The sequence below is a fragment of the Desmodus rotundus genome, chromosome 5 (genome assembly GCF_022682495.2).
Source record: "Desmodus rotundus isolate HL8 chromosome 5, HLdesRot8A.1, whole genome shotgun sequence".
In the NCBI taxonomy this organism is placed as follows: domain Eukaryota; kingdom Metazoa; phylum Chordata; class Mammalia; order Chiroptera; family Phyllostomidae; genus Desmodus; species Desmodus rotundus.
The window spans coordinates 101,350,616-101,375,519 of record NC_071391.1 but is presented as its reverse complement, the minus strand read 5'-3'; the positions used below and the strand labels follow the sequence as shown (position 1 = coordinate 101,375,519).

The 24,904-nt window shown below is 36.7% G+C and overlaps 1 protein-coding gene across 8 annotated transcripts in view; it reads left to right on the top strand.

The window, feature by feature from the left end:
- The window catches only part of TSGA10 (testis specific 10), a 172,378-nt gene extending 147,946 nt beyond the window's left edge, over positions 1–24,432 (top strand). For 7 of the 8 annotated variants that reach the window (XM_045204802.3, XM_045204800.3, XM_045204799.2 and 4 more), the window contains 4 exons: positions 8,248–8,450; positions 10,385–10,489; positions 11,190–11,339; positions 23,483–24,432. In XM_045204802.3, the coding sequence (XP_045060737.1) occupies positions 8,248–8,450; positions 10,385–10,489; positions 11,190–11,339; positions 23,483–23,507 (483 nt within the window). In that variant the 3' untranslated portion in view covers positions 23,508–24,432. The remainder of the gene's footprint in view (positions 1–8,247; positions 8,451–10,384; positions 10,490–11,189; positions 11,340–23,482) is intronic. The other variant, XR_011651227.1, reaches the window with a different exon arrangement.
- The last annotated feature ends 472 nt before the right edge of the window (positions 24,433–24,904 follow it).

Genomic DNA, 24,904 nt, shown 5'->3' with positions numbered 1-24,904 from the left:
TCATATGATAGTTGCGTGATTAGTTTTTTAGGAAAGTGCCAAATTATTTTCCTAAGTGTCTGTACCCTTTTGCATTCCCACAAATGATATGAGTGATCCAGTTTTCCCACTTACTTGTCAGCATTTGGTGGTGTCACTAATTTTTATTTTAGCCATTCTGATGTGTAGCGCTGTATCATCTATTCATATTTCTCTAATTACTAATGAAGTTGAGCATCTTTTGTGTTTGTTTGCCATCTATATATCGTCTTCAGTAAAATGACTAATGAAGTTGAACATTTTAGTGTGTTTGTTTGCTGTCTATATATCTTCTTCAGTGAAATGTCTCTTTATGTCTCATGTCTATGTTCTCATTGGATTGTTTGCTTTTTTAATGTTGAGTATTGAGAGTTCTTTATATATTCTAGATTCCAGTCCTTTGTCAGATTTGTGGTTTGTAAATATTTTCTCTCACTAAGTAGCTTGTGTTTTCAGTCTCTTAGCAAAAGTTATTCTCAGAGCAAAAATTTTAAATTTCTATGAAGTGCAATTTATCGATTTTCCTTTCATGGATTGTCCTTTTGGTTTTAAGCCTAAGAATTCTTTACATAGCTCTAGGTCCCAAAGATTTTTGGTAGGTTTTATTCTTAAATTTTTGTAGTTTTATGTTTCACATTTAATTTCATGATCCATTTTGAGTTAATTTTGGCATATGATGTGAGGTTTAGCATGAGGTTCATTTAATGCCTAAGGGTGTCAATTGCTCTAATAGCTTTTGTTGAAAAAGCTACCTCTCTTTCATTAAATTGATCTTGTGCCTTTGTGAAAAATCAGTTGGATGTATTTGAGTAAGTCTCTTTCTGGGATTTCTATTCTTTTACATTGATCTATCTGTCTGTCTTTCCACCGGTACCACAAAGTCTTGATTACTATAGGTAATAATAAATCATTAAATCAGGTAGATATATTATGTGCACTTTATTCTGCTTCTTCAGAATTGTCTTAGGTATTCTAGTCTTTTTCCTTTTTTATATAAGTTTTATTTTATTATTCTTAAAATTATTTTAAAGAATATTTTATTGATTATGATATTACAGTTTTCCAATTTCTCCACTTTATCCCCTGTCCACCTTGCATCCCCCAACCCTCCAGCGTTCCCCACCTTAGTTCATGTCCATGGGTTGTACATATAAGTTCTCTGAGTTCTCTGTTTCCTATACCATTTTTGATCTCTCCCAATCTCTTTTATGCCTACCAATTATGCTTCTTCTTCCCTGTACCTTCCCCCCATTCCTCCCTTCACCCTCCCCACTGAAATCCCTCTGTGTAATGTCCATTTCTCTGATTCTGTTCCTGTTCTAGTTGTTTGCTTAGTTTTTGTTTTCATTGTTTTTCTTTTCTTTTAGGTTCATTTGTTGATAGTTGTGAGTTTGTTGTCATTTTACTGTTCATATTTTTATCTTCTTTTTCTTAGATAAGTTCCTTTAACATTTCATATAATAATGGCTTGGTGATGATGAACTCCTTTAATTTGACCTTATCTGGCAAGCACTTTATCTGCCCTTCCATTTTAAATGAAAGCTTTGCTGGATAGAGTAATCTTGGATGTAGGTCCTTGCCTTTGATGACTTTGAATACTTCTTGCCAGCCCCTTCTTGCCTGTAAGGTATCTTTTGAGAAATCAGCTGATAGCCTTATGAACACTCCTTTGTAGGTAACTGTCTCCTTTTCTCTTGCTGCTTTTAAGATTCTCACTTTGTCTTTAATCTTGGGTAAGTTGATGATGATGTGCCTTGGTGTGTTCCTCTTTGGGTCCAACTTCTTTGGGACTACCTGGGTTTCCTGGACTTCCTGGAAGTCCATTTCCTTCACCAGATTGGGGAAGTTTTCCTTCATTATTTGTTCAAAAATAAGTTTTCAATTTCTTGATCTTCCTCTTCTCCTTCTGGCACCCCTATAATTTGGATATTGGAACATTTCAAATTTTCCCAGAGGTTCCTAAGTCTCTCTTCACATTTTTGGATTCCTGTTTCTTCATTCTGTTCTGGTTGGATGTTTATTTCTTCCTTTTATTCCATGTCATTGCTTTGAGTCCTGGTTTCCTTCCTGTCACTGTTGGTTCCCTGAATATTTTGCTTTATTTCATTTTGAGTATCTTTCATTTGTTTTTTCATTTCTTGACCAAGTTCAGTCAGTTCTGTGAGTATTTTGATTACCAGGGCTTTAAATTCTCCATCAGATAGGTTGGCTATCTCCTCATGGCTTAGCTCTGTTTCTGAAGTTTTGCTCTGTTCTTTCATTTGGGCCCTATTTCTTTCTCTTGGCACACCTGCTAAGTTGTAAGGGGGCGGGGGTCTTTGGTATTCACCAGGGCCTGGCAACCCTTCTTGCTCCTCTATGCGCTGCCTGTGGGGGAGAGGCTAGAGAGGGAACAATGGACTTCTTTATCTTTTTCTTGTCTTGGAAGCTCTTTATTTCTTCTTTATTTTTAAATGATACCTTTGATGGGTGGAGGTCCTTGCTTTCATCTCAAGAAAATACTATAAAATGGAATCCAATAACATATAAAATGAATTGTATACCATGATCAAGTTGACTTATTCCAGGAATGCAAAGTTGGTTCAATACTTGAAAATCAGTTAATGAAATATATCATTACAATAAGGAACAAACACCAATGATCATTTCAATAGATGCAGAGAAAGCATTTGACTAAATTCAGCACCATTTTATGATTTAAAAAATATATAAACTAGTAATAGAAGAGAACTTAACATGATATAAAACATCTTCAAAAAACCTAAAACTAACATCATACTTAATGGTGACAAGTAAATGCTTTTCCTGTTTCTTGTCAGTAACAAGACAAAAATGCCCTCCTCATATCTTCTAGTCAACATTGTACTGAAGGTTGTAGCTGGAGAAATAAGGCAAGAAAAAGAAATAAAAGGCACCCAGATGAGTAAAGAAGTAAAACTATCTCTACTTACAGAATATATTATCTTGGTTATAGAAAATTTTAAAATCTACTAAAAAACTATTAAAAGTAATAAATATCAGGTTTGCAGAATGCAAGATCAATCAATATACAATAATCAATTACATTTCTATATTAGCAATGAATAGTGCAAAAATGAAAATAAGAAAGCAAAGCCATCAAATGGAATTACACAAAAAGAGATAGCATTAAGAGAGGATAAAATACTTAGGAATAAATTTAACAAAAGAAGTGTAAAATTTGTACTTAACAAAACTGAAGATCATTCTTAACAGAAATTAAAGAAGACCTAAGTAAATGGAAAGATATCCCATATTTATTGATCAGAAGACTTAAAGTGTTAAAATGGCAACGCCACCCCAAATTAATTTACAAATTCAATACACTGTCTATCAGAGTCTCATGGCTCCTTTGTAGAAATTGACAAGATGAAATAAAGTTAATATTGAAGTGCCAGTGACGTAGAATATTTGAAACAGTCTTGACAAAGAAGAACAAAGTCAGAGGACCAAAGCTTTCCAATTTCAAAACTCACTACAAAACTATGGTACTGAGTATTCAAGACAGTACAGTACTAACGTAAGAAGAGACATATAGGTCAATGGAATGAACAGAATTGGGAGTCTAGAAATAAACTCATATTTGTGGACAAATGATTTTCAAAAATTTGGTGCCAATACAATTTAATGGGTAAAGAACTTTTTTTTTCAACAAACAGTATTGGAGCAACTGAACATCTACATGGAACAGAATGAAGTTGAATTCCTATCACATACCATATGCAGATATTAACTTAAATAGATTATAGGCCTGTTTGTAAGAGCTAAAATTATAAATCTCAAGAAGAAAACATACAAGTAAATTTTTGTGACTTTGGGTCATGTAATGCTTTCATAGATACATATAGAAAGCACAAGCAACAAAAGATTAAATAAATAAAATGGACTTCATCAAAATAAAGAAAAAACTTTCATACTGCAAATGATATCATCAAAATAGTTAAAAAGGCATTGCACAGAATGGAAGAAAACACTTTTAAATTACATATTCTAAAAGAGAATTGTGTCCAGGATATGTATAAAGAATTCTTATAACTTAATAATAACCCAACTGAAAAAAAGGCAAAATAATTCGAGACATTTCTTTTTTTATGAGGTGAATCCAAATTTCCATTTTTATTCTGTTTTTTTCCATGCTAACATGAATTATATCAAGTCCCCTGGCAAGACAAAGTTTAGAGTCTCACTTGGTACGACTGGATTACTTAATTGTACTCACTCTATCTTCTGTAAATTATCTTTTTGTGGCCTGAAATTAAGTTGGGATCTTTAAATATTTTTCTGAGAAAATTTCCCATAGTTTTATGTGGGGAGATGGGGGAGAGGTTGTGGTTATAAAGCTGTCACAAACTGAATGGTATAAAGTGATAAAAAAAAAATTATCAAAAATGTTATTTTCAAGTTTTTAAAAATTTCTGTGGAAAAATTCATAAATTAAGTAAAGGCATGTTGATGAATATGACATATTTCACAATCATATTTTCAGTTGCTCCATTAAAAACCTGAAACCACGTGTGGCATGTTTTTCAGTAATCACAATAAAATTTTCCTGTGGTCAGTCCCCATCATGAACACTCCCTTGTGCACCAGTGCCTGACCAGGTCTCCAGAATCAAAGTGAAACTTGATTTATATTCCAATATAATTCCAAAGTGAATTATATTCCAATAAAAAGCTTTTATCAAAAATACTGATGCCCCATTTTGTATTCCTGCCATCAAAGTGTATGAAATTACCATTACCCATTTTAATGTTAATAAAAACAGACTAAGAAAATTTCCAGTTTGTTAAACTGGAACAGTGGTTCAACTGGAAGAGATTTTGCTCCCCAGTGGACACTTAGCAATGTCTGGAGACATTTTTGTCACTTCTGTGGTGGGGGGGATGCTGCTGACCTATAGTGGGTAGAGACCAGGGATGCTGCTAAGCGTTCTATAAAGGATAGGGTAGTTCCCTCCACCAAATAATTATCCAGCTGAAAAGGTTGATGTTTTCTTTTCCTTTTTTTTTTAACATTTTCTGTTATGTCCTTTATTTCTTTAACTATATTTTATTGATTATGCTATTATAGTTGTCCCATTTTTTTTCTCCCCTTTATTTTCTTCTTCCCTGCATCCCCCTCCTACCACCATTGCACCCCTATAGTTCATGTCCATGGGTCATACATATAAGCTCTTTGGCTTCTTCATTTCCTATACTACTCAAACCTCCCCTTGTCTATTTTGTTACCTACCAATTATGTTTCTTATTCCCTGTATCTTTTCCCCCATTCTCTCCCCTCCCCCTGTACTTTACCGCTGATAACCCTCCATGTGATCTCCATTTCTGTGATTCTATTCCTGTTCTAGTTTGCTTAGTTCATTTTTGTTTTGTTAGGTTCAGTTGTTGATAGTTTTGAGTTTGTTGTTATTTTACTGTTCATAATTTTTAGCTTTTTCTTAGATAAGTCCCTTTAACATTTCATATATTAAGGGCTTGGTGATGACAAACTCCTTGAACTTGACCTTATCTGGCAAGCACTTTATCTGCCCTTCCATTCTAAATGATAGCTTTGCTGGATAGAGTAATCTGGGATATAGTTCCTTGCCTTTCTTTTTTTTTTAATTTTTATTGTTATTCAATTACAGTTGTATGCCTTTTCTCCCCATCCCTCCACCCCACCGAACCCACCTCCCTCCCCCACCTCCACCCTCCCCCTTGATTTTGTCCATGTGTCCTTTATAGTAGTTCCTGTAATCCCCTCTCCTCATTGTCCCCTACCCACTCCCCCCTGGCTATTGTTAGATTGTTCTTAACTTCAGTGTCTCTGGTTATATTTTGTTTGCTTTTTTCTTCTGTTGATTATGTTCCACTTAAAGGTGAGATCATATGGTATTTGTCCCTTCATGACTCAAATACTTCTTTCTAGCCCCTTCTTGCCTGTAAGGTTTGTTTTGAGAAATCAGCTGCTAGTCTTATGGGAACTCCTTTGTAGGTAACTGTCTCCTTTTCTCTTGCTGCATTTAAGATTCTCTCCTTATCTTTGATCTTGGGTAATGTGATGATGATGTGCCTTTATGTGTGCTTCCTTGGGTCCAACTTCTTTAGGACTCTCTGAGCTTCCTAGAGTTCCTGGAAATCTATTTCCTTTGCCAGATTAGGGAAGTTCTCCTTCATTATTTTTTCAAATAAGTTTTCAATTTCTTGCTCATCCTCTTCTCTTTCTGGCACCCCTATGATTTGGATGTTGGAATGTTTAAAGTTGTCCCAGAGGTTCCTAAGCCTTTCCTCATTTTTTTGAATTCTTGTTTCTTCATTCTGTTCAGGTTGAATGTTTATTTCTTCCTTCTGTTCCAAACCATTGATTTGAGTCCTGGTTTTCTTCCTTTCACTGTTGGTTCCCTGTGCATTTTCCTTTATTTCACTTCGTATAGCCTTCACTTCTTCCTTTATTTTGCTACCATACTCTGTCATGTCTGTGAGCATCCTGATTACCAGTGTTTTGAACTTTGCTTCTGATAGGTTGGCTATCTCCTCATCACTTAGTTCTTTTTCTGGAGTTTTGATCCGTTCTTTCATTTGGGCCTTCTTTCCTTGTCTGGGTACACCTGTTATACTGTAAGGGGTGGAGCCTTAGGTGTTCCAGGGCAGGGCAACACATGTGGCTGCGTTGTGGAACTGTATGTGGAGGAGGAGACAGATAGGAAGTAGTGCTGCTTGATCATCTCTTGCCCACTTTCAGTCACTTCCCTGGCTACCCACAAGCAAATTGGGCCCTTCTGGTGCTGATTTCCAGGTGCATGGGTTGGTGTACATTCTAGGACCCCATGGGTCTCTCTAATGAACTCTCCTGTGAAGCTGGCAGTTTCTCCCACCACTGCAACCCCCATAGGTTTTTACAGCCAGAAGTTTGGAGGCTTTATTTTCCTCACACTGGAGTCGTTGGTTGTGCTGTCTTTCTGGCTTCCTAGTTGTTCCTCCCAGCTTATCCATACGTGAATATGGGATCCCCTGTCCACCTTGCCAACTGGGTTTGTTGCCTTGCCATGCATCCTCTCCACCCCAGGCTGCCCATCTCTGCCCCACCTACCAGTCTGGATGAATATTTCTTCTTTAACTCCTTGGTTGTCAGACTTCCAAACAGTTGGATTTTCTGGCAGTTCTTATTGTTTTTTATTTTTAAATTTGTTGTCCTTCTTTTGGTTCTGCGAGGAAGGAAAGCATAGTCTGTCTATGCCTCCATCTTGGCCAGAAATCCAAAAGGTAAATGTTTTCAAGGTTAAGACACTCTGGACTAGACATTATATCTAGTTTTTATTTATATGTCTTTGATTATTCATAAGGGTATATTTGTTATATGTTTACTAATTAATTATACTTTGTAAATTTTCTGATTACATTTCTCATCAATTTATATGAATTCCTTATATTAGTAAGATATTAACTCTTTATTTTATACTGTTTATTTTCCTCCAACTGTTTTTTGTAAATTTTAAGTTTACATTGACTATCAATATGTTTTTGTATGGTCAGACATCATATGTTAATTATATCTAGTCTAGCAGGGTCTTCCCTATCTGCTTACCTCTCCTCCAATAATTTTGTTTTCATTGAATTCTTTTTTCTTAAAGTTTTATCTCCTTACATTTACCTTTTTAAAATGCATACATAATATATATCGTGAGATAATTTTATGAATAATTTTTCTAAATAGTAATGTCTGGTTTTCTTCCTTTTGAAGGAACATTTGGCTTACTAAGTGTATCCCAGGTTCAAGATAACCGTAAAAAAAATGAAGCTTTCCAAGGATTTATGCAAGAGAGGGAATGTGTACTGACTCCTTCCTTATCTTCCTTAACAACGTATTGCAATGTAGTTAGGTGTTTATAATTTGCCTAATTCATTACAGAGCAATTGTCACAGATATCACCATATCCATCTTGCAGAAATATATAAATAAATATCAAAGCTGTAATTGGAAATTGTTTGCATTATGGGATTAATAACTCATTACTTACTGATGAATTTTCTGATGTAATCAAAGGGTTGGGGAAAGTGATATTGTGTGTGTGTGTCTGTGTGTGTGTATTTGGTAGGAAGGATAATGTTTCTAATCAAGGAATTAAAAGGGGTTGTTAGTTTATAACATAATACAGAAATTTTATGAGTTTCTGATGATCTATCAGTAAAGTGAATGAATGGGAATAAGTATAGATATCTTCCTATTGTACAGATGGAGAATGAGTTAGATTCTGCTCGTTCTGAAATAGAACTCCTCAGGAGTCAGATGACAAATGAGAGAATCTCCATGCAGAATCTAGAAGCTCTGCTGGTGGCCAATCGAGACAAAGAATATCAGTCTCAGATAGCACTTCAGGAAAAAGAATCTGAAATTCAGCTTCTTAAAGAACACCTTTGTTTGGCAGAAAATAAAATGTGAGTTGGTTAGCAATATAAGAAAGTCATATTTCTTAAATTTTTAGTACTGTATAAGGCAGTTGAATTTTAAAGCTGGAATTTATATAATTTAAGCATCCATAATGTGCCATTAATTAAACTGAGGACCAGAAATATTGTAATTTGCCTAAGATTTAGTATTTATTTCTATTATCTGTTTAGCTAAATAGATTTAAATTTAAGTTTTACGACCTCTGTTGATTGTTTCCATAGAGCTTTGGATGTCTAGGCTGATCTAAAACATTGTCTTTTGGAAATATTATAACCACACTAGATAAAACACTTCTGAAACCAGAAGAATTTTTCTGTTTGTATACTCAGGTAGTATTGCTACCTAATCTTTCTGTTTGTCACACGGTATTTCCTTATGTACCTATAATTGTACATACTAGGTACCTGGAAGAACTCCTGCATCCACAGAATACTAAAGACTTCCCTTAGGGCATTGATTTTTGCTGCTTCTCATTTTATGTATTTATTTTAATTTATTAATTCGTTATCTTTATTTTTTACTGAATTTATTGGGATGACACTGGTTAACAAAGTTATACATTTCTACAACACATTGTCTCTACTCTGTATTCTTGGGGGGTGAATTGTGTATTCACCCCCCAAGTCAAGCCTCCATTTATCACCATTTATCTCTCCATACTGTCCTCCACCACCCCCTACTCCCCCTCCCCCCAGCAATCACCACCCTGTTGTTCATTGTTCATGTCCATGAGGGCTTCTTCTTTTAGAATCCCTAGCACCATTAGTAGCTTATTACGTGACCTTAGCCGGAAGACTAGGTAAAAAGGCCCACCTGGATAGTGAATGTTCTATTATTAGCTTGGTCACCTCTCACAAAAAAATTTACCTTAGCCTCTGTTCTTATCTCTTTCATCTATAACATTTTTTCATCCAGCCTCAACTCTGCCCCCTGTCTGAGCTTGGGACCTGGGAAGGATAAGAATCATGATCTCAGGAATCAGCCACTCATAGGAGCCTCTTACTAAGCAAAGTCTGCAAAGCCAAAGCCAGTTTCTTCAGAAACTTTTTTTCAGGTTATGTCAGCTGTCAACTGAGTCATTTTTTTTAGTCACCACAACTAGGCTTTTGTGATACCTTTAACCAATTCTGCAAGATCACTTTCTCAAGCTGGTAGGTGGAAATCTGCCTTAGTGAATTATAACAAAACTCCCACCTTAAAGGGTACATTCTGGTTTAGACTGGCTAATAAGTACTATCACTTAGACCTGGTAAACATGATAAACTTTTGTGTTCTTAGTCTCTTAAGTTTAGATTTCAGCAGCCTATAATGCAGTCCCTGAAACCAACAAAGAAAATAGAATGTTCTCTACAAGCAGCATTAATCTCAATCATTATCTTCCTTATGATAGTATGCATTGCTACAGGGGTTTTGTGGCATTACTTAGCCTTAAAGAAGATCCTGTTAAATTGAAGAGAGTGTGTACAGGTATATCAGATTTAATTGTAAGTATATGTAAAGCACTTGCTTGACTTAATGTATATATATAACAGACTATATTAATCATGGTGCTAGAGCATGTGAGTTTTGATTATTTGGTTACACTATTACTTTGCATATAATACTTCAAAGTTCTTTTATAAAAATAATTTACAGTAAATGTATAATATATACAGACAGTAGATAATATTACTTCATGTAAACACAGGGAAACTGACCCAGAGAAGGTTTAAGTAATTGAATGTGACTGGCACAGCTTAAGCTTTTCAAGTAGGCTGCTTTGTACATTTACTACATCTAAAATTGGCATATACATCCATAAAAATCAGAATTTGGATGGAGTCCAGCTGAGAAAACATTGCCAACATGGTTCAGTGTATCCCAGGAGTCCTAGACATATTTTAAGTTTAATCAACTGTCACTCTCATATTCTTTTACACAGGGCCATCCAGAGTAGAGATGTAGCCCAGTTCAGGAATGTCGTAACACAACTGGAAGCTGATTTAGACATTACCAAAAGACAACTAGGGACAGAGCGCTTTGAAAGGTAAGATGATCTCTGTGCAGTATTTAGCCTGGGAAGCACTGTTTCTCAGATAGCAACAGATTTTGATTCATGATGGTTTAAGGGTTTTTTTTTAAATTAATTAATTTATTTTTATTCAGTTACAATTGTCTGCATTTTCTCCCCTTCCCTCTACCCCACCCCAGCCAGTCCCACCTTCCTCCCCCACCTCTACCCTCCCCCTTAATTTTGTCCTTGTGTCCTTTATAGTAGCTCCTATAGACCCCTCTCCCCACTATCCCCTCCCCACTCCCCTGTGGCTATTGTTACATTGTTCTTAATTTCAATGTCTCTGGTTATATTTTGTTTGCTTTTTTCTTTTGTTGATTATGTTCCAGTTACAGGTGAGATCATATGGTATTTGTCCCTCACCGTCTGGCTTGTTTCACTTAGCATAATGCTCTCCAGTTCCATCCATTCCATTGCAAAGGGTATAAGCTCTTTCTTTCTCTCTGCTGCGTAGAATTCCATTGTGTAACTGTACCATAATTTTTTGATCCACTCATTTGCTGATGGGCACTTAGGTTGCTTCCAATACTTGGCTATTGTAAATTGTGCTGCTATGAACATTGGGGTGCATGGTTAAGTTTTAAAGTAGGAATTGAACTTTGGTTTTACCACAGTGTCAATAATGTCACTGGATATAGTTTAAAAATGTCACTTTTAAACTATTTTACTTTAGGGAGAGGGCTGTGCAAGAACTTCGCCGCCAGAATTACTCAAGTAATGCTTATCATTTGAGCTCTACAATAAAGCCAAATACAAAATGTCATTCTCCAGAACGTGCTCACCATCGATCTCCTGACCGAGGCCTAGATCGATCACTAGAAGAGTGAGTGTTTTAAGGATCCTCTGTGGGACCATGTAGCAATATATACAGTGAATATTTGAGGGTGTAAGGAAACTCAGTGACAGTGGATCATTAACAGTGCTATTTAAACATGATTGGATATATAGATATGTTCACATAAAGCATTTTGATAATTAGTTTTATATAAATATTCTAAAGTGAAAAATCTATTTTGTTTACATAAATTTTTGAAACCTGATTTTTTTATTTCTACATCATTTTTAAGTTGAATTAATAAATTATTTAAGTTTATTAACTTTGATTAATAAAATATTGCTTAATTTTTATAGAACCAAAAATACCTATGCTCTAGGAAAGCTAATTTTTTAGAGGCAACATTTTAGATATATTCCTATATGTTACAAATTTAATAAAAGTATTTTTCTTTGGAAATAATTTCAAACTTACAAGAAGTAACAAATATAAAAATAAAGTAATACAAAGGACATCTTTATACCTTTTACCCATACTCACTATGTGAAAATTTTACCCCATTTTCTTCTTATGTGTTTATGGCACAATACATGTGCTGTCTCACAGGCTCATAACCTTACACATGCTCCCTCTCTACATTTTTACCAAACAGGCAGTAATTCCAGGTCCAAACCATCCTTGTAGATTTCTTCCTTGCCTTCTTCTTTCCATTCTGTATTTGTATGTCCTACCTGCTACAGTGGGAACACTAACTCAGTATCAATACATACACCTGACATCAGCATAGTTACTAATTTGCTCAATCCCAAAACGCCTCAAAAATGTTTCAAAATTTCTCACCTATGTCACTAAAATAAGCAGACCAACTTTTTAAAGAGGTCCAGGATCGGTTTACAACTTTCCTTCCTATCCCCATATAAAATAAAGTTGGCCCTTAAGCCCAAGTCTTGTAGGTATGTAATTAAATATTGTGTTCACAAATTATGAGGACTATTTTTTATTTCTCTGTGTTTATTGTATGTATACATTTGAAATAATATTAGATTTTTTGTTTCAATTTGCTTTCACTTTTCATTTTTTCCATTCCTAGTTTTTTCCTTGATTTAACTTAATAATTACTGAGTATGTAAGTTATTATGCTTTCAAAAGTCAAAATTCTGTAAAATTCTACAAAATACTCAAATTGTCACTGTTTCTTGTATACTTTCTGTCCCACCACTCCACTGAAAAGGGCTATATTTGTGTTTTAGTTTCATTTTATTATTTTTTAATACATTTTATTGATTATGCTATTAAAGTTTTCTAATTATTTTCTACCCTTAATGCCCCTCCTCCCTGCACCCCCCTCCCACCAGCAATTCTCCCAACTCCCTTAGTTCATGTCCATGGGTCATACATATAAGTTCTTTGGCTTCTCCATTTCCTATACTATTCTTAACCTCCCCCTGTCCATTTTGTACCTACCATTTATGCTTCTTATTCCCTGTACATTTTCCCCCATTCTCCCTCCTCTCCCTCCCCACTGATAAACCTGCATATCATGTCCATTTCTGTGATTCTGTTCCTGTTCTAGTTAGTTGCTTACTTTCTTTTTTTTAGGTTCAGTTATTGATAGTTGTTTGTTATTATTTTACTGTTCATATTTTTTAGCTTTTTCTTAGATAAGTCCCTTTAACATTTCATATATTAAGGGCTTGGTGATGAACTCCTTGAACTTGACCTTATCTAGCAAGCACTTTATCTGCCCTTCCATTCTAAATGATAGCTTTGCTGGATAGAGTAATCTGGGGTGTAGGTCCTTGCCTTTCATGACTTGGAATACTTTCTAGCCCCTTCTTGCCTGTAAGATTTGTTTTGAGAAATCAGCTGCTAGTCTTATGGGAACTCCTTTGTAGGTAACTGTCTCCTTTTCTCTTATTGCGTTTAAGATTCTCTCCTTATCTTTGATCTTGGGTAATGTAACAATGATCTGCCTTGGTGTGTGCTTCCTTGGGTCCAATTTCTTTGGGACACTCTGCTTCCTGGAGTTCCTGAAAGTCTATTTCCTTTGCCAGATTGGGGAAGTCCTCCTTCATTAGTTTTTCAACTAAGTTTTCAATTTCTTGCTCTTCCTCTTCTCCTTCTGACACCCCTGTGATTCAGATGTTGGAACATTTAAAGTTGTTCCAGAGGTTCCTAAGCCTCCTCATTTTTTCGAATTCCTATTTCTTCATTCTGTTCAGGTTGAATGTTTATTTCTTCCTTCTGGTCCAAACCATTGATTTGAGTCCCAGTTTCCTTCCCTTCACTGTTGGTTCCCCGTATATTTTTCTTTATTTCACATTGCATAGCCTTCACTTTTTCCTCTACTTTGCAACCATACTCTATCATGTCTGTGAGCATCCTGATTACCAGTGTTTTGAACTTTTCATCTGACAGGTTGGCTGTCTCCTCATCTCTTAGTTCTTTTTCTGGAGTTTTGATCTGTTCTTTCATTTGGGCCATGTTTGTTTTTATTTCAGTGTGCATGTTATGTTGTAAGGGGTGGAGCCTTAGGTACTCACCAGGGCAGGGCAACCCATGTGGCCGCGTTGTGATGCTGTATGCTTGTTTCTTGGCTGGCATTCAGTTGCTTCCCTGGCTACCCACAAACAAATTGGGCCCTTCTGATGTTGATTCTCAGGTCACTGGGTTTGTGTACATTCTAGGACGCTGTGGGTCTCTCCAACGAACTCTCCTTTGAGGCTGGGAGTTTCTCCCGCTGCCACAATCCTCTCAGGTTTTTACAGTCAGATGTTTTGAAGCTTTATTTCCCCACTCTGGAACCCTGGGTTGTGCTGTCTGTCTCACTCCTCAATTGTTCCTCCAGGTTTATCTGTATGCAAATATGGGACCACCCAGTATGACAGCCACTGCCTTTATGGCCCTCGATCCTCTCGATCCTGGCTGCCTGTTTTTGCCCCTCCTACCAGTCTGAATGAATGTTTCTTCTTTAACTCCTTTGTTGTCAGACTTCCATACAGTTCAATTTTCTGGCAGCGTAGTTATTTTTTGTTTTTAAATTTGTTATTTTCCTTCTTTTGGTTGTGTGAGGAGGCAAAGTATATCTATCTATGCCTCCATCTTGGCCAGAAGTCTGTGTTTTGGTTTTATTTTAAATTTCTAGTATTATTGCATTGTGATTAGAGAATATTGTTTGTAATGTTTCTATTTTATGGAAACTGCTGATATGTTCTTCATAGTTTATTACATGATCAATTTCTGTGCACTTAAGAAGATACAGTCTTTCTTCTCAGTGTATAGAGTATATATATCAAAATATTTACTTTTTAATTTTTATTTAGCTCTTTTATATTGTTGCTTAATTTTTGTCCACTTGATGTTTTACTAAGAAAATTTTTTTAATATATTTTATTGATTATGCTATTACAGTTCTCTAATTATTTTCTCCCCTTAATCCCCCTCCTCCCTGCACCTCCCTCCCACCAGCAATTCCCCCAACTCCCTTAGTTCATGTCCATGGATCATACATATAAGTTCTTTGGTTTCTCCATTTCCTATACCATTCTTAACCTCCCCATGTCTATTTTGTACCTACCTTTTCCCCCATTCTCCCCACGCCACCTCCCCACTGATAACCCTCCATGTGATCTCCATTTCCCTGAATCTGTTCCTGTTCCATTTGCTTAGAATATTTTTGTTTTTGTTTTGTTAGGATCAGTTGTTGATATTTGTGAATTTATTGTCATTTTATTGTTCATAGTTTTGATCTTCTTGTTCTTAGGTAAGTCCCTTTAACATTTCATATAATAAGGACTTGGTTTTGATGAGCTCCTTTAACTTGACCTTATCTGGGAAGCACTTTATCTGCCCTTCCATTCTAAATTACAGCTTTGCTATCATTTAGAGTAATCTTGGCTACCTGTCCTTGCTTTTCATGACTTTGAATACTTCTTTCCAGCCCCTTCTTGACTTTATTTTGTGGCCATACTCAATCATTTCTGTGAGCATCCTGATTACCAGTGTTTTGCACTCTGCATCTGATAGGTTGGCTACCTCATCTCTCAGTTATTTTTCTGGAGCTTTGATCTGTTCTTTCATTTGGGCCATCTTTCTTTGTCTTGGTGCACCTGTTATGTTGTAAGGGGCAGAGCCTTAAGTATTCACCAGGGTGGAGCAACCCAAGTGTCTGCCTTGTGGTGCTATACGTGGTAGAGGGGTCAGAGAGGGATCAATGCCTCTTGCTCGGCTCTTAGCCGTTTTTCAGTCATTCCCCTCATTACCCACCAGCTAATTAGGCTCTTTGGTGCTGATTCTCAGGTGGGTGGGTTTGTATACATTCTAGGATCCTGTTGGTCTCTCCAACGAATTCTCCTGTGAGGATGGGAGTTTTTCTTGCTGCTACAACCCCCACAGGTTTTATCAGTCAGTGGGTTTAAGGCTTTCTTTTCCTGCGCTGGAACCATGGGTTGTGTGGTCTGTCTTACTCCCCATTTGTTCCTCCCAGTTTATCTGCATGCAAATGTGGGACTGCCCGGTCCACCAACCACTGCCTTGCCATGCATCCTCTCTGCCTTGGCTGGCCAATTCTGCCCCTCCTACCAGTCTGAATGAATGTTTCTTCTTTAACTCCTTGGTTGTTAGATTCTCTTACAATTCAATTTTCTGGCAGTTCTGATTGTTTTTTGTTTTTAAATTTGTTGTTTGCTTATGTGAGGAGGCAAAGTATATCTACCTATGCTTTCATCTTGGCTGGAAGTCACCCCAGAGATTTTACCGCCAGAGGTTTTGAGTCTTATTTTCCTGGTGCTGTATGGTCTGTCTTGCTTCCCAGTTGTTCCTCTTGGCTTATCCACAGGTGAATATGGGACCTCCCAGATTGCCAGCTGCTATCTTGCCCACCTGGCCCACCAGCTGCTGACTTGCCGCATGTCCTCTCTTCCTGGCTTCCTGTTTGATTTTCTGGCAGGTCTGGTTGTTTTCTGTTTTTAAATTAGTTGTCGTTCTTTTGGTTGTGCAAGGAAGCAAAGCATATTTACTTAGGCCTCCATGTTGGCCAGAAGTCTTCTAGGAATATTTTAAAAATCTATTATTAGTATGTTTTTGTTTCTTCTTGTTTTCTATAAGTTTTATTTTATATAGCTGTTTTGTGGCTTTATTGGTTGCATAGATATTCTGAACTGTCATATCTTCATTGTGGAATGTTCTCCTTTTATGAAGTGTTCCTTTCTAACACATTTAATTTTTTGGAGACGGTAGGCTTGGCATCTACTTTGTCTTACATGATAGTTTGAACTCCTTTTTCTTTATTGTCTTCATTTGCTTGGTAAATCTTTGTCCAACTCTTCATCTTTAGCTTTTTTTAATCACTTCATTTTAAGTATCCTCTTATATATAGTATGGATTTGAGTTCTGTTTTTTGAGCCATTTGAAATTCTTTTCTGAAATAATAGGTAAGTTAAGCTCCTTCCCATTATTGAGATGATTATTAAATTTGGTCTTAACTTTGTCATATCATCTGATGATAATTGTGTGTATTATGTGATATTTACTGCATTTCTTTCTCAATATGTTTATTCTTCTCTGCTTTTAAACATTTCTCTTTATATTCAGGAAGGTGTGTGTTTTATTATAGCCATTACCTTTCTACTAATACTTCCAGTGGTACCCTTAATCCTTTTTTTCTTTTATTGAATTTATTGGAATGACATTGGAATAAAATTATATAGATTTCAGGTGTACAATTTTATAATACATCATCTGTACATTGTTTTGTGTGTTCACCACCCAACATCAAGTCTCCTTCCATCACCACATCTCCTTCTCATCGGCCCACACCCTCTTATGCATCCTCCAACCCCCTTTCCCTCCCTTAATAATCATACTATTATCTATGTCTATGAGAGTTTTTTTTCTGGCTTAATCACTTGACTTTTTTCACTCAACTTGATAACTCCCTTACCCTCTGACAGCTGTCAGTCTGTTCTCTGTTTATGAGTCTGTTTCCATTTTGTTAGTTCATTTTGTTCATTAGATTCCACATATGAGTGAAAGCACATTGTACTTGTCCTTCTCTTACTGGCTTATTTCACTTAGCATAATGCTCTCCAGATCTATCCATGTTGTCATAAAGGGTAGTAGTATTCCATTGTGTAAATTTACTACAGCTTTTTATAAGTACCCGCGCGCTAACCGATTGCGCAACTGGAGCTCCTTACTACAGCTTTTTTATCCACTCATCCACTGATGGACATTTGGGCTCCTTCCAAATCTAGGATATTTTAAATAAGACTGTAATGGGCACAGGGGTGCATATATTCTTTTGAATTAGTATTTCGGGTTTCTTTGGATATATTTCTAGAAGTGGAATCATTAGGTCATAAGACAGGTCCATTTTTAATTTTTTTGAGGAAACTCCATACTGTCTTCCACAGTGGTTGCACCAATCTGCATTCATACCAGTAGTATATGAGGGTTCCTTTTTCTCCACATCCTCACCAGCATTTGCTGTTTGTTGATTTATTGATGATAGCCATTCTGACATGTATCAGGTAACATCTCATTGTGGTTTCAATTTGTATTTCTCTGATGTTAGTGACATTGAGCATCTTTTAATATGTCTGCTTTCCTCTTTGGAGAAGTGTCTATTCAAATCCTTTGTCCATTTTTAAATTCAACTGTATTTTTGATGTTGAATTGTATGAGTTCCTTATAAATTTTGTATATTAATCCCTCATCAGATATATCATTGCTGAAAATGTTCTCCCATTTAATGCATCATTTTTTCATTTTGTTGATGACTTTCTCTGCTGTGTACAACTTTTTAGTTTGATTGTCCCATGTGTTTATTTTTTCTATTGTTTCCCCTGCCGGGAAGAGATATATCAGAAAAAAATATTGCTACAAGAAATGTCTGAGGTTTTACTGCCTATTTTCTTCTAGGATTTTTATGATTTCAAGTCTTTACATTTGTCTTTAATCCACTTTGAGTTTATTCTTGTGTGTGGTGTAAGAAGGTAGTCTAGTTTTTTGGGAGGGTGTTTGAACTTATCTGTCCAATTTTCCCCAAACCATTTACTGAATAGACTGTATTTACCCCATTGTATGTTCTTGCCTTTTTTGTCAAATATTAATTGACCATACAGGTGCAGCTTTGTTTCTTCACCAGGAATAAAGGTGTCTTTTTATTCTTTTCCATTGATCTATAATCTGTTTTTATGCCAGTACCATGCTATTTGAGTACTATGGCCTTGTAGTATAGTTTGATATTAGGTATGGTGATAACTGCAGCTTTGTTGTTCTTTCTCAAGATTGTTTTGCTTAATAAGGGTCTTTTGTGGTTCCATTTAAATATTTGAAATATTTATTCTAGTTCTGTGAAATATGCCATTGGTATCTTGATTGAAATTACACTGAATCTATAGATTGCTCTGGAAAGTATGGACATTTTTTTCTTAAAAAAAAATTTAAAAATATATCTATTGATTATGCTATTACAGTTGTCCCATTTCCCCACCTTCACTCCACTCCATACTGCTCACCCCCTCCCTCCCATATTCCCCCCCTATAGTTCATGTCCATGGGTCATACATATAAATTCTTTGGCTTCTACATTTCCTACACTATTCTTACCCTCCCCCTGTCTATTTTCCGCCTATCATTTATGCTATTTATTCTCTGTACCTTTCCCCCCTCTCTCCCCCTCCCAATCTCCTATTGATAACTTTCCATGTGATCTCCATTTCTGTGGTTCTGTTCCTGTTCTAGTTGTTTGTTTAGTTTGCTTTTGTTTTGGTTTTAGGTGTGGTTGTTAATAACTGTGAGTTTGCTGTCATTTTTACTGTTCCTATTTTTTATCTTCTTTTTCTTAGGTAACTCCCTTTAACATTTCATATAATAATGGCTTGGTGATAATGAACTCCTTTAACTTGACCTTATCTGGCAAGCACTTTATCTGCCCTTCCATTCTAAATGATAGCTTTGCTGGATAGAGTCATCTTGGATGTAGGTCCTTGCCTTTCATGACTTGGAATACTTCTTGTCAGCCCCTTCTTGCCTGTAAGGTCTCTTTTAAGAAATCAGCTGACAGTCTTATGGGAACTCCTTTGTAGGCAACTGTGTCCTTTTCTCTTGCTGCTTCTAAGATTCTCTCCTTCTGTTTCATCTTGGCTAATGTAATGATGATGTGCCTTGGTGTGTTCCTCCTTGGGTCCAGCTTCTTTGGACTCTCTGAGCTTCCTGGACTTCCTGGAAGTCTATTTTCTTTGCCAGACTGGGGAAGTTCTCCTTCATTATTTGTTCAAATAAGTTTTCAATTTTTGGTTCTTCCTCTTCTCCTTCTGGCACCCCTATAATTCGGATGTTGGAACGTTTCAAGCTGTCCTGGAAGTTCCTAAGCCTCTCCTCATTTTTTTGAATTCTGGTTTCTTCATTCTTTTCTGGTTGGATGTTTCTTTCTTCCTTCTGGTCCACACCGTTGATTTGAGTCCCAGTTTCCTTTCTATCATTATTGGTTCCCTGTACATTTTCCTTTGTTTCTCTTAGCATAGGCTTCATTTTTTCATCTAGTTTTCGAACCAATTCAACCAATTCTGTGAGCGTCTTAATAACCAGTGTTTTGAACTGTGCATCCGATAGGTTGGCTATCTCTTCCTCACTTAGTCGTATTTTTTCTGGAGCTTTGAAGTGTTCTGTCATTTGGACCTTTTTTTTTTGTCTTGGCTAGACTGTTACTTTAAGGGGCGGAGCCTTAGGTGTTCCCAGGGCAGGTTAATGCCGGTGGCTGTACTGTGATGCTGTACGTCGGGGAGGGGCCGAGAGGGAGCAATGGGGCTGCTTCACTCTCCTCCGGATTTCAATCTTTCATGCCGCTACCCACAATCAAACTGGGCCCCTCTGGGACTGGCTTCCAAGTGGGTGGGCCTGTGTACACTCTAGGCCCCCGCGGTCTCTCCAACAGACCTCTCCCGTGAGGCTGGGAGTCTCTCCTGCTGCCGCCCCAACCCCCACAGGTGCTTTCAATCAGAGGTCTGAGGCTTTATTTCCCTGCGCTGGAGCCCTGGGTTGCGTGGTCTGCTTCGCTCCCCGCAGTTCTTCCCCGTCTATCTGTGTGCGAGTGTGGGGCCTCGGGGTACTATCCGCCGCTCTGCCTGCCCCGTTCTCCGCCACTCTGAGTTCGGCCCTCTCAGTTTATCGTGCGCAAATGTGGGGCCACAGGGTCTGCCAGTGGTCCGACTGCCCGCCCCGTCCGTCCCACACTCCGCCAGTCTCGGTCCCACCACGGCAACGCGAGTCCTCTCCACCCTGGCTGCCTGTCTCCACCCCTCCTACTGGTCTGGATGAATGTTTATTTTTTATTTCCTTGGTGTCGGACTTCCTTGCTGTTCGATTTTCTGTCAGTTCTGGTTGTGCGAGGAGGTGCAGTGTGTCTACCTACGCCACCATCTTGGTTCTCTCCGTTAATTCTTTTAATGGTAAAATTCCCCTGAGCAGCCATGTTGTCTAGAGAATTTTTTATTGGAAGTTTTTTGATGAATGCTTCAATTTCACTAGTTGTAAACCCATTATCCAGATTCTCTGATTCTTCCTGATTTAGTTTTGGAAGATAGTATGTTGTTAGGAATTTATCTATTTCATCCAGATTATCCAACTTGTTTGGAATCATAATATTTCCTTACAATCCTTTGTATTTCTTTGGTGTTTGTTGTTATTTCTCTTTCATTTCTGGTTGTATTATTTGGGTCCTCTTTCTTTTTTTTCTTGATGAGTCTTGTTAAAGGTTTTCCAATCTTGTTTATCATTGGTCTTTTGTATTTTTTTCTTTGTTTTTTTGGACTTTATTTCTGCTCTGATCTTTATTCCTTTCTTTTACTCACTTTGGGCTTTATTTATTGTTCTTTTTTCAAGTTCTTTTTAATGCGAAGTTAGATTATTTGAGATTTTTCTTGTTTCTTGATGTAGGCCTGTAATGCTATGAATTTCTCTCTTAGGACTGCTTCACTGTGTTTCATAGATTTTCGGTTGTTTTGTTTTCATTTTCATTGCTTCAAGGTATCTTTTGATTTCTTCCTTGTATTCATTGTTGACCCATTCATTGTTTAGTAACATTTTATTAGCCTCCATGTCTTTGTGTTTTTTTTCAGTTTTTTTTTTCTTGTGATTGATTTTTAGTTGTATAGCAGTATGGTCAGAAATAGATGCTTGATATGATTTTAATATTCTTAAATTTATTGAGGGTTTTTTTGTGTGTGTCCTAACATGTGTTCTATCCTAGAAAATGTTCATGTGCCCTTCAAAAGAATGTATATTCTGGTGCTTTCAGGTGAAATGCTCTGAAAATATCAATTAAATCTATTGGTCCATTGTGTCATTTAAGGCCACAGTTTCCTTGTTGATTTTCTGTCCAGAAGATCTATCCATTGATGTCAATGGGGTATTAATGGGGATAGTGTGTGGAATGGCCTTGCTCTGAAGCCACACAACTCAGTCATTGACATCCCCTGAGTCTTCTTGGAACATTATACCACAGCTCAGGAAGCTGACTTATTAGCAGGGCAAGAGCTCCACAGGGTGGGGCAACAGGGAATCCAGATATGGGTGCTATTTCATTTCCCCTGCTGATGCCATAAAGAGGGAAGTGCTCCACCCAAGAAAGATAACATTTGTGGTGTGTGAAAGGTACTCAGCATGTGGGTCCTGGTGTCTGGTTCTTCAGTTCTCTCCCTAGTCTCTTTTCATAGGATTCTAGTCTGCTCTGCCCTCCCTCTGCTAGAGCACAGGGTGAGTGGCTGTGAATAAGATTTTGTGTATTGGCCATGTAAGAGGGCACCTTGATCTGTCACAGACTCCCATCTCTCCCTGGAGGATAGAACCCTGTTGATTTTCACAGCTAGATGTTATGTGGGCTCCTCTTCTTGGTTCTGGTGCCTGGGCTGAGGAGCCTGGGTTTGAGACCCCGTACTCCTCAGGGGGGAGCCTTTGCTGGTGAGATATCCACCCAGAATCTCAGCTGCTGTCTGTGGGAGTGGTGCCAGCCCTCCTCATGTTTCCGCCTTTCTTACCATTCTCAGTGTGGCCTCTCCTGTAAATCCTTGGTTATAAGACTTCTGTTCAGCTAGTCTTCCATTGGTTATTCAGGTTGATTGTTCTATATTTTAGTTGTAATTCCAGCTTGGTCCCGGGAGGAGGTGAGTGTAGCTTTCACCTATTCCACTGCTGTCTTGGATCTCCTCACTTAACTTTCGCTGTTAGTTTTAAATGGTATTCTTTGACTGCCCCCTATTATCTAGAAATAATAAATGTACTTAATTTGCTTTCCTCCAGCCACTGGTCTGTTTCCTGTCCTTATAGTTTTGCCTTTTCCAGGTTGTCATATAAATGGAATCATATCGTATGTATCCTCTAATGGCTGACTTTCACTCAGCATAATATATTTGAGATTTCCTGGGGTGGTTGTATGCATCAGATGTTGTTGCATGTTCCTTTTAATCACAGAATAGTATTCCATTGTATGGGTGTGCCTTTTTTGTTTTATTTTACGTTTTATTTGGAAAGAATAACAGTCTTGCAGGTAGTTGCAAAAATACTTACAGAGTTCCACATATCCTTCCCCCAGTTTATCAATGGCAATATTTTACAAACCACAAGATTAACATTGGTGCAATACAATTAATCTATAGGCCTTATTCATTTTTCTCTGTTTTTGCATGCAATCATTTGTGTATGTGTGCATTTTTTTTAACATACCACACGTAATTCACCACCACAGTCAAGACACTGAATTGTTCCATCAGCACCACGGAACTCACTCCCTGGTGATAATCCTTTTAGTCATAGGCCACCCCACCCCTGGCAAATGCTCATTTTTCTCCATCTCTATGATTCTGTCATTTTGAGAACATCATATAGATAGGATCATAAACACTATGAAACTTTCTGAGAATGACTTTTTCTCATGTAGCACAATGTCCATAAGATCCATTTAAGCTGTATGTAATAATAGCCTAATACTTTTATTGTTGAATATTATTCCAAGATATGGGTACATCACAGTTTGTAAAAGCTAAGCAAAAAAAATATATGCATTGTATCTGTTTTCCTTCACAGAAGCTGGGAAAATAAAATTTTAATTATTTCTTAGAATATACTTTTTATACTTGGTAAAATTGGTGAGTTAAAAATATTAATCTACACAATTTTTTTCTCTCTCATAGGAATCTTTGCTATAGAGATTTCTGACACATGAAAGATACTTCACATCCTTGGGAAAGGTCAAAATTACAAACTGATTTTTTTTTCTATATGATTGCATTTATCTTTTGAATGCTTGACAATGTTAAATGTATTTATTAACTTTGTGCCTCTGAATCTCTGTTCTCATGTACCATATTGCAGTGGTCGGAGATGACTTTTAAAACCAAAAATTCATATGGCTCTTCTATCCATACAGTAATAGTGAGTGTAAAATCTGCTTACTTCACTATTGAACACTGTCATGTTAACTATCCGGAGTAAATAAAGAAGCTTATAAAAAGAGGGATAAGTGTTTTTAAAAAAACTGATTTCCTTTCTTTTCTTGGTATCTCAAATAATTGGTTGGTTAAATTTTTCTTTGTGATCTATACTTTCTTGGCTAGACAAGTTGTGCCAAAACAGGCGCAGTTTACCAATACTGGTCTGGAATCCAATGTTTCATTTTGGAGCCAACCTGACATAAATTCCAGGCCGCAATCTGAGTTCAAAGCAGCAGATAGTAGCAGTGTGTCAGGAATTTTAAATCTACAATATTGTACCACTAATTAACATACATTTTCTACAATTGTGTTTACTGCTACAATTTTTAGAAAGGTAGGTGATGCTATATCTGTCAAGAATGTAAGATTTTTTTAAAAAAAATCTGTATTTTAATAAGTTTTCTTTAGAACATTAAAGTACTACAATCAATTTAATTGCCATTTTATTTATTTATTTTTTTGCCTGTTGCAGCTCTTTGTTCTGTAGAGTGAGAAGTCCAGTGACATTTCCTTATTTCCCCTAAAATCTAAATCTCTTACCTTTTCTGTTCATTGGCTTTGAATTAAAAACATGAACACTACTCTGTTTTACTGATATTACCTATTTGTATTCTTGCTATTTAATTAAAAAAGTTATGTCATTAATAGTATGCATATAATATAAACAATTTCTTATTTTATTGGGTTGGCAAAGAAACCCATTTAGTTTTTTCTGTAAACTAAAGACACATTTTTCATTTTCACCAATAACATCACTGATTTGGATATTTTCAGTATGCCAGCTACTTCCCACTATTGGCTTCTGGTGGGTAGAGGCCAAGGGTGCTGCTAAACATCTTCCAATGCATAAAACAGCAACACAGCAAAAAATTACTTGGCCAAAATGTCAATAGTACCAAAAAACTTCACAAACCACTTTTGACACATTCGATCAGTCACAGCACCTTCTCCACACACTGCACAAATCTTTTTTTTTTTTTTTTGCATTTCAGTTGCATTTTTGCCTTTCTTGAAACAATAAAGCATAATATGACAAAAATGTTGCATATGTTCTTCCATCTTCAGTGTTAAAATGGCTGTACAAAAATTCACCGATTTTGATAAATTTTCTTTTTAAATGAA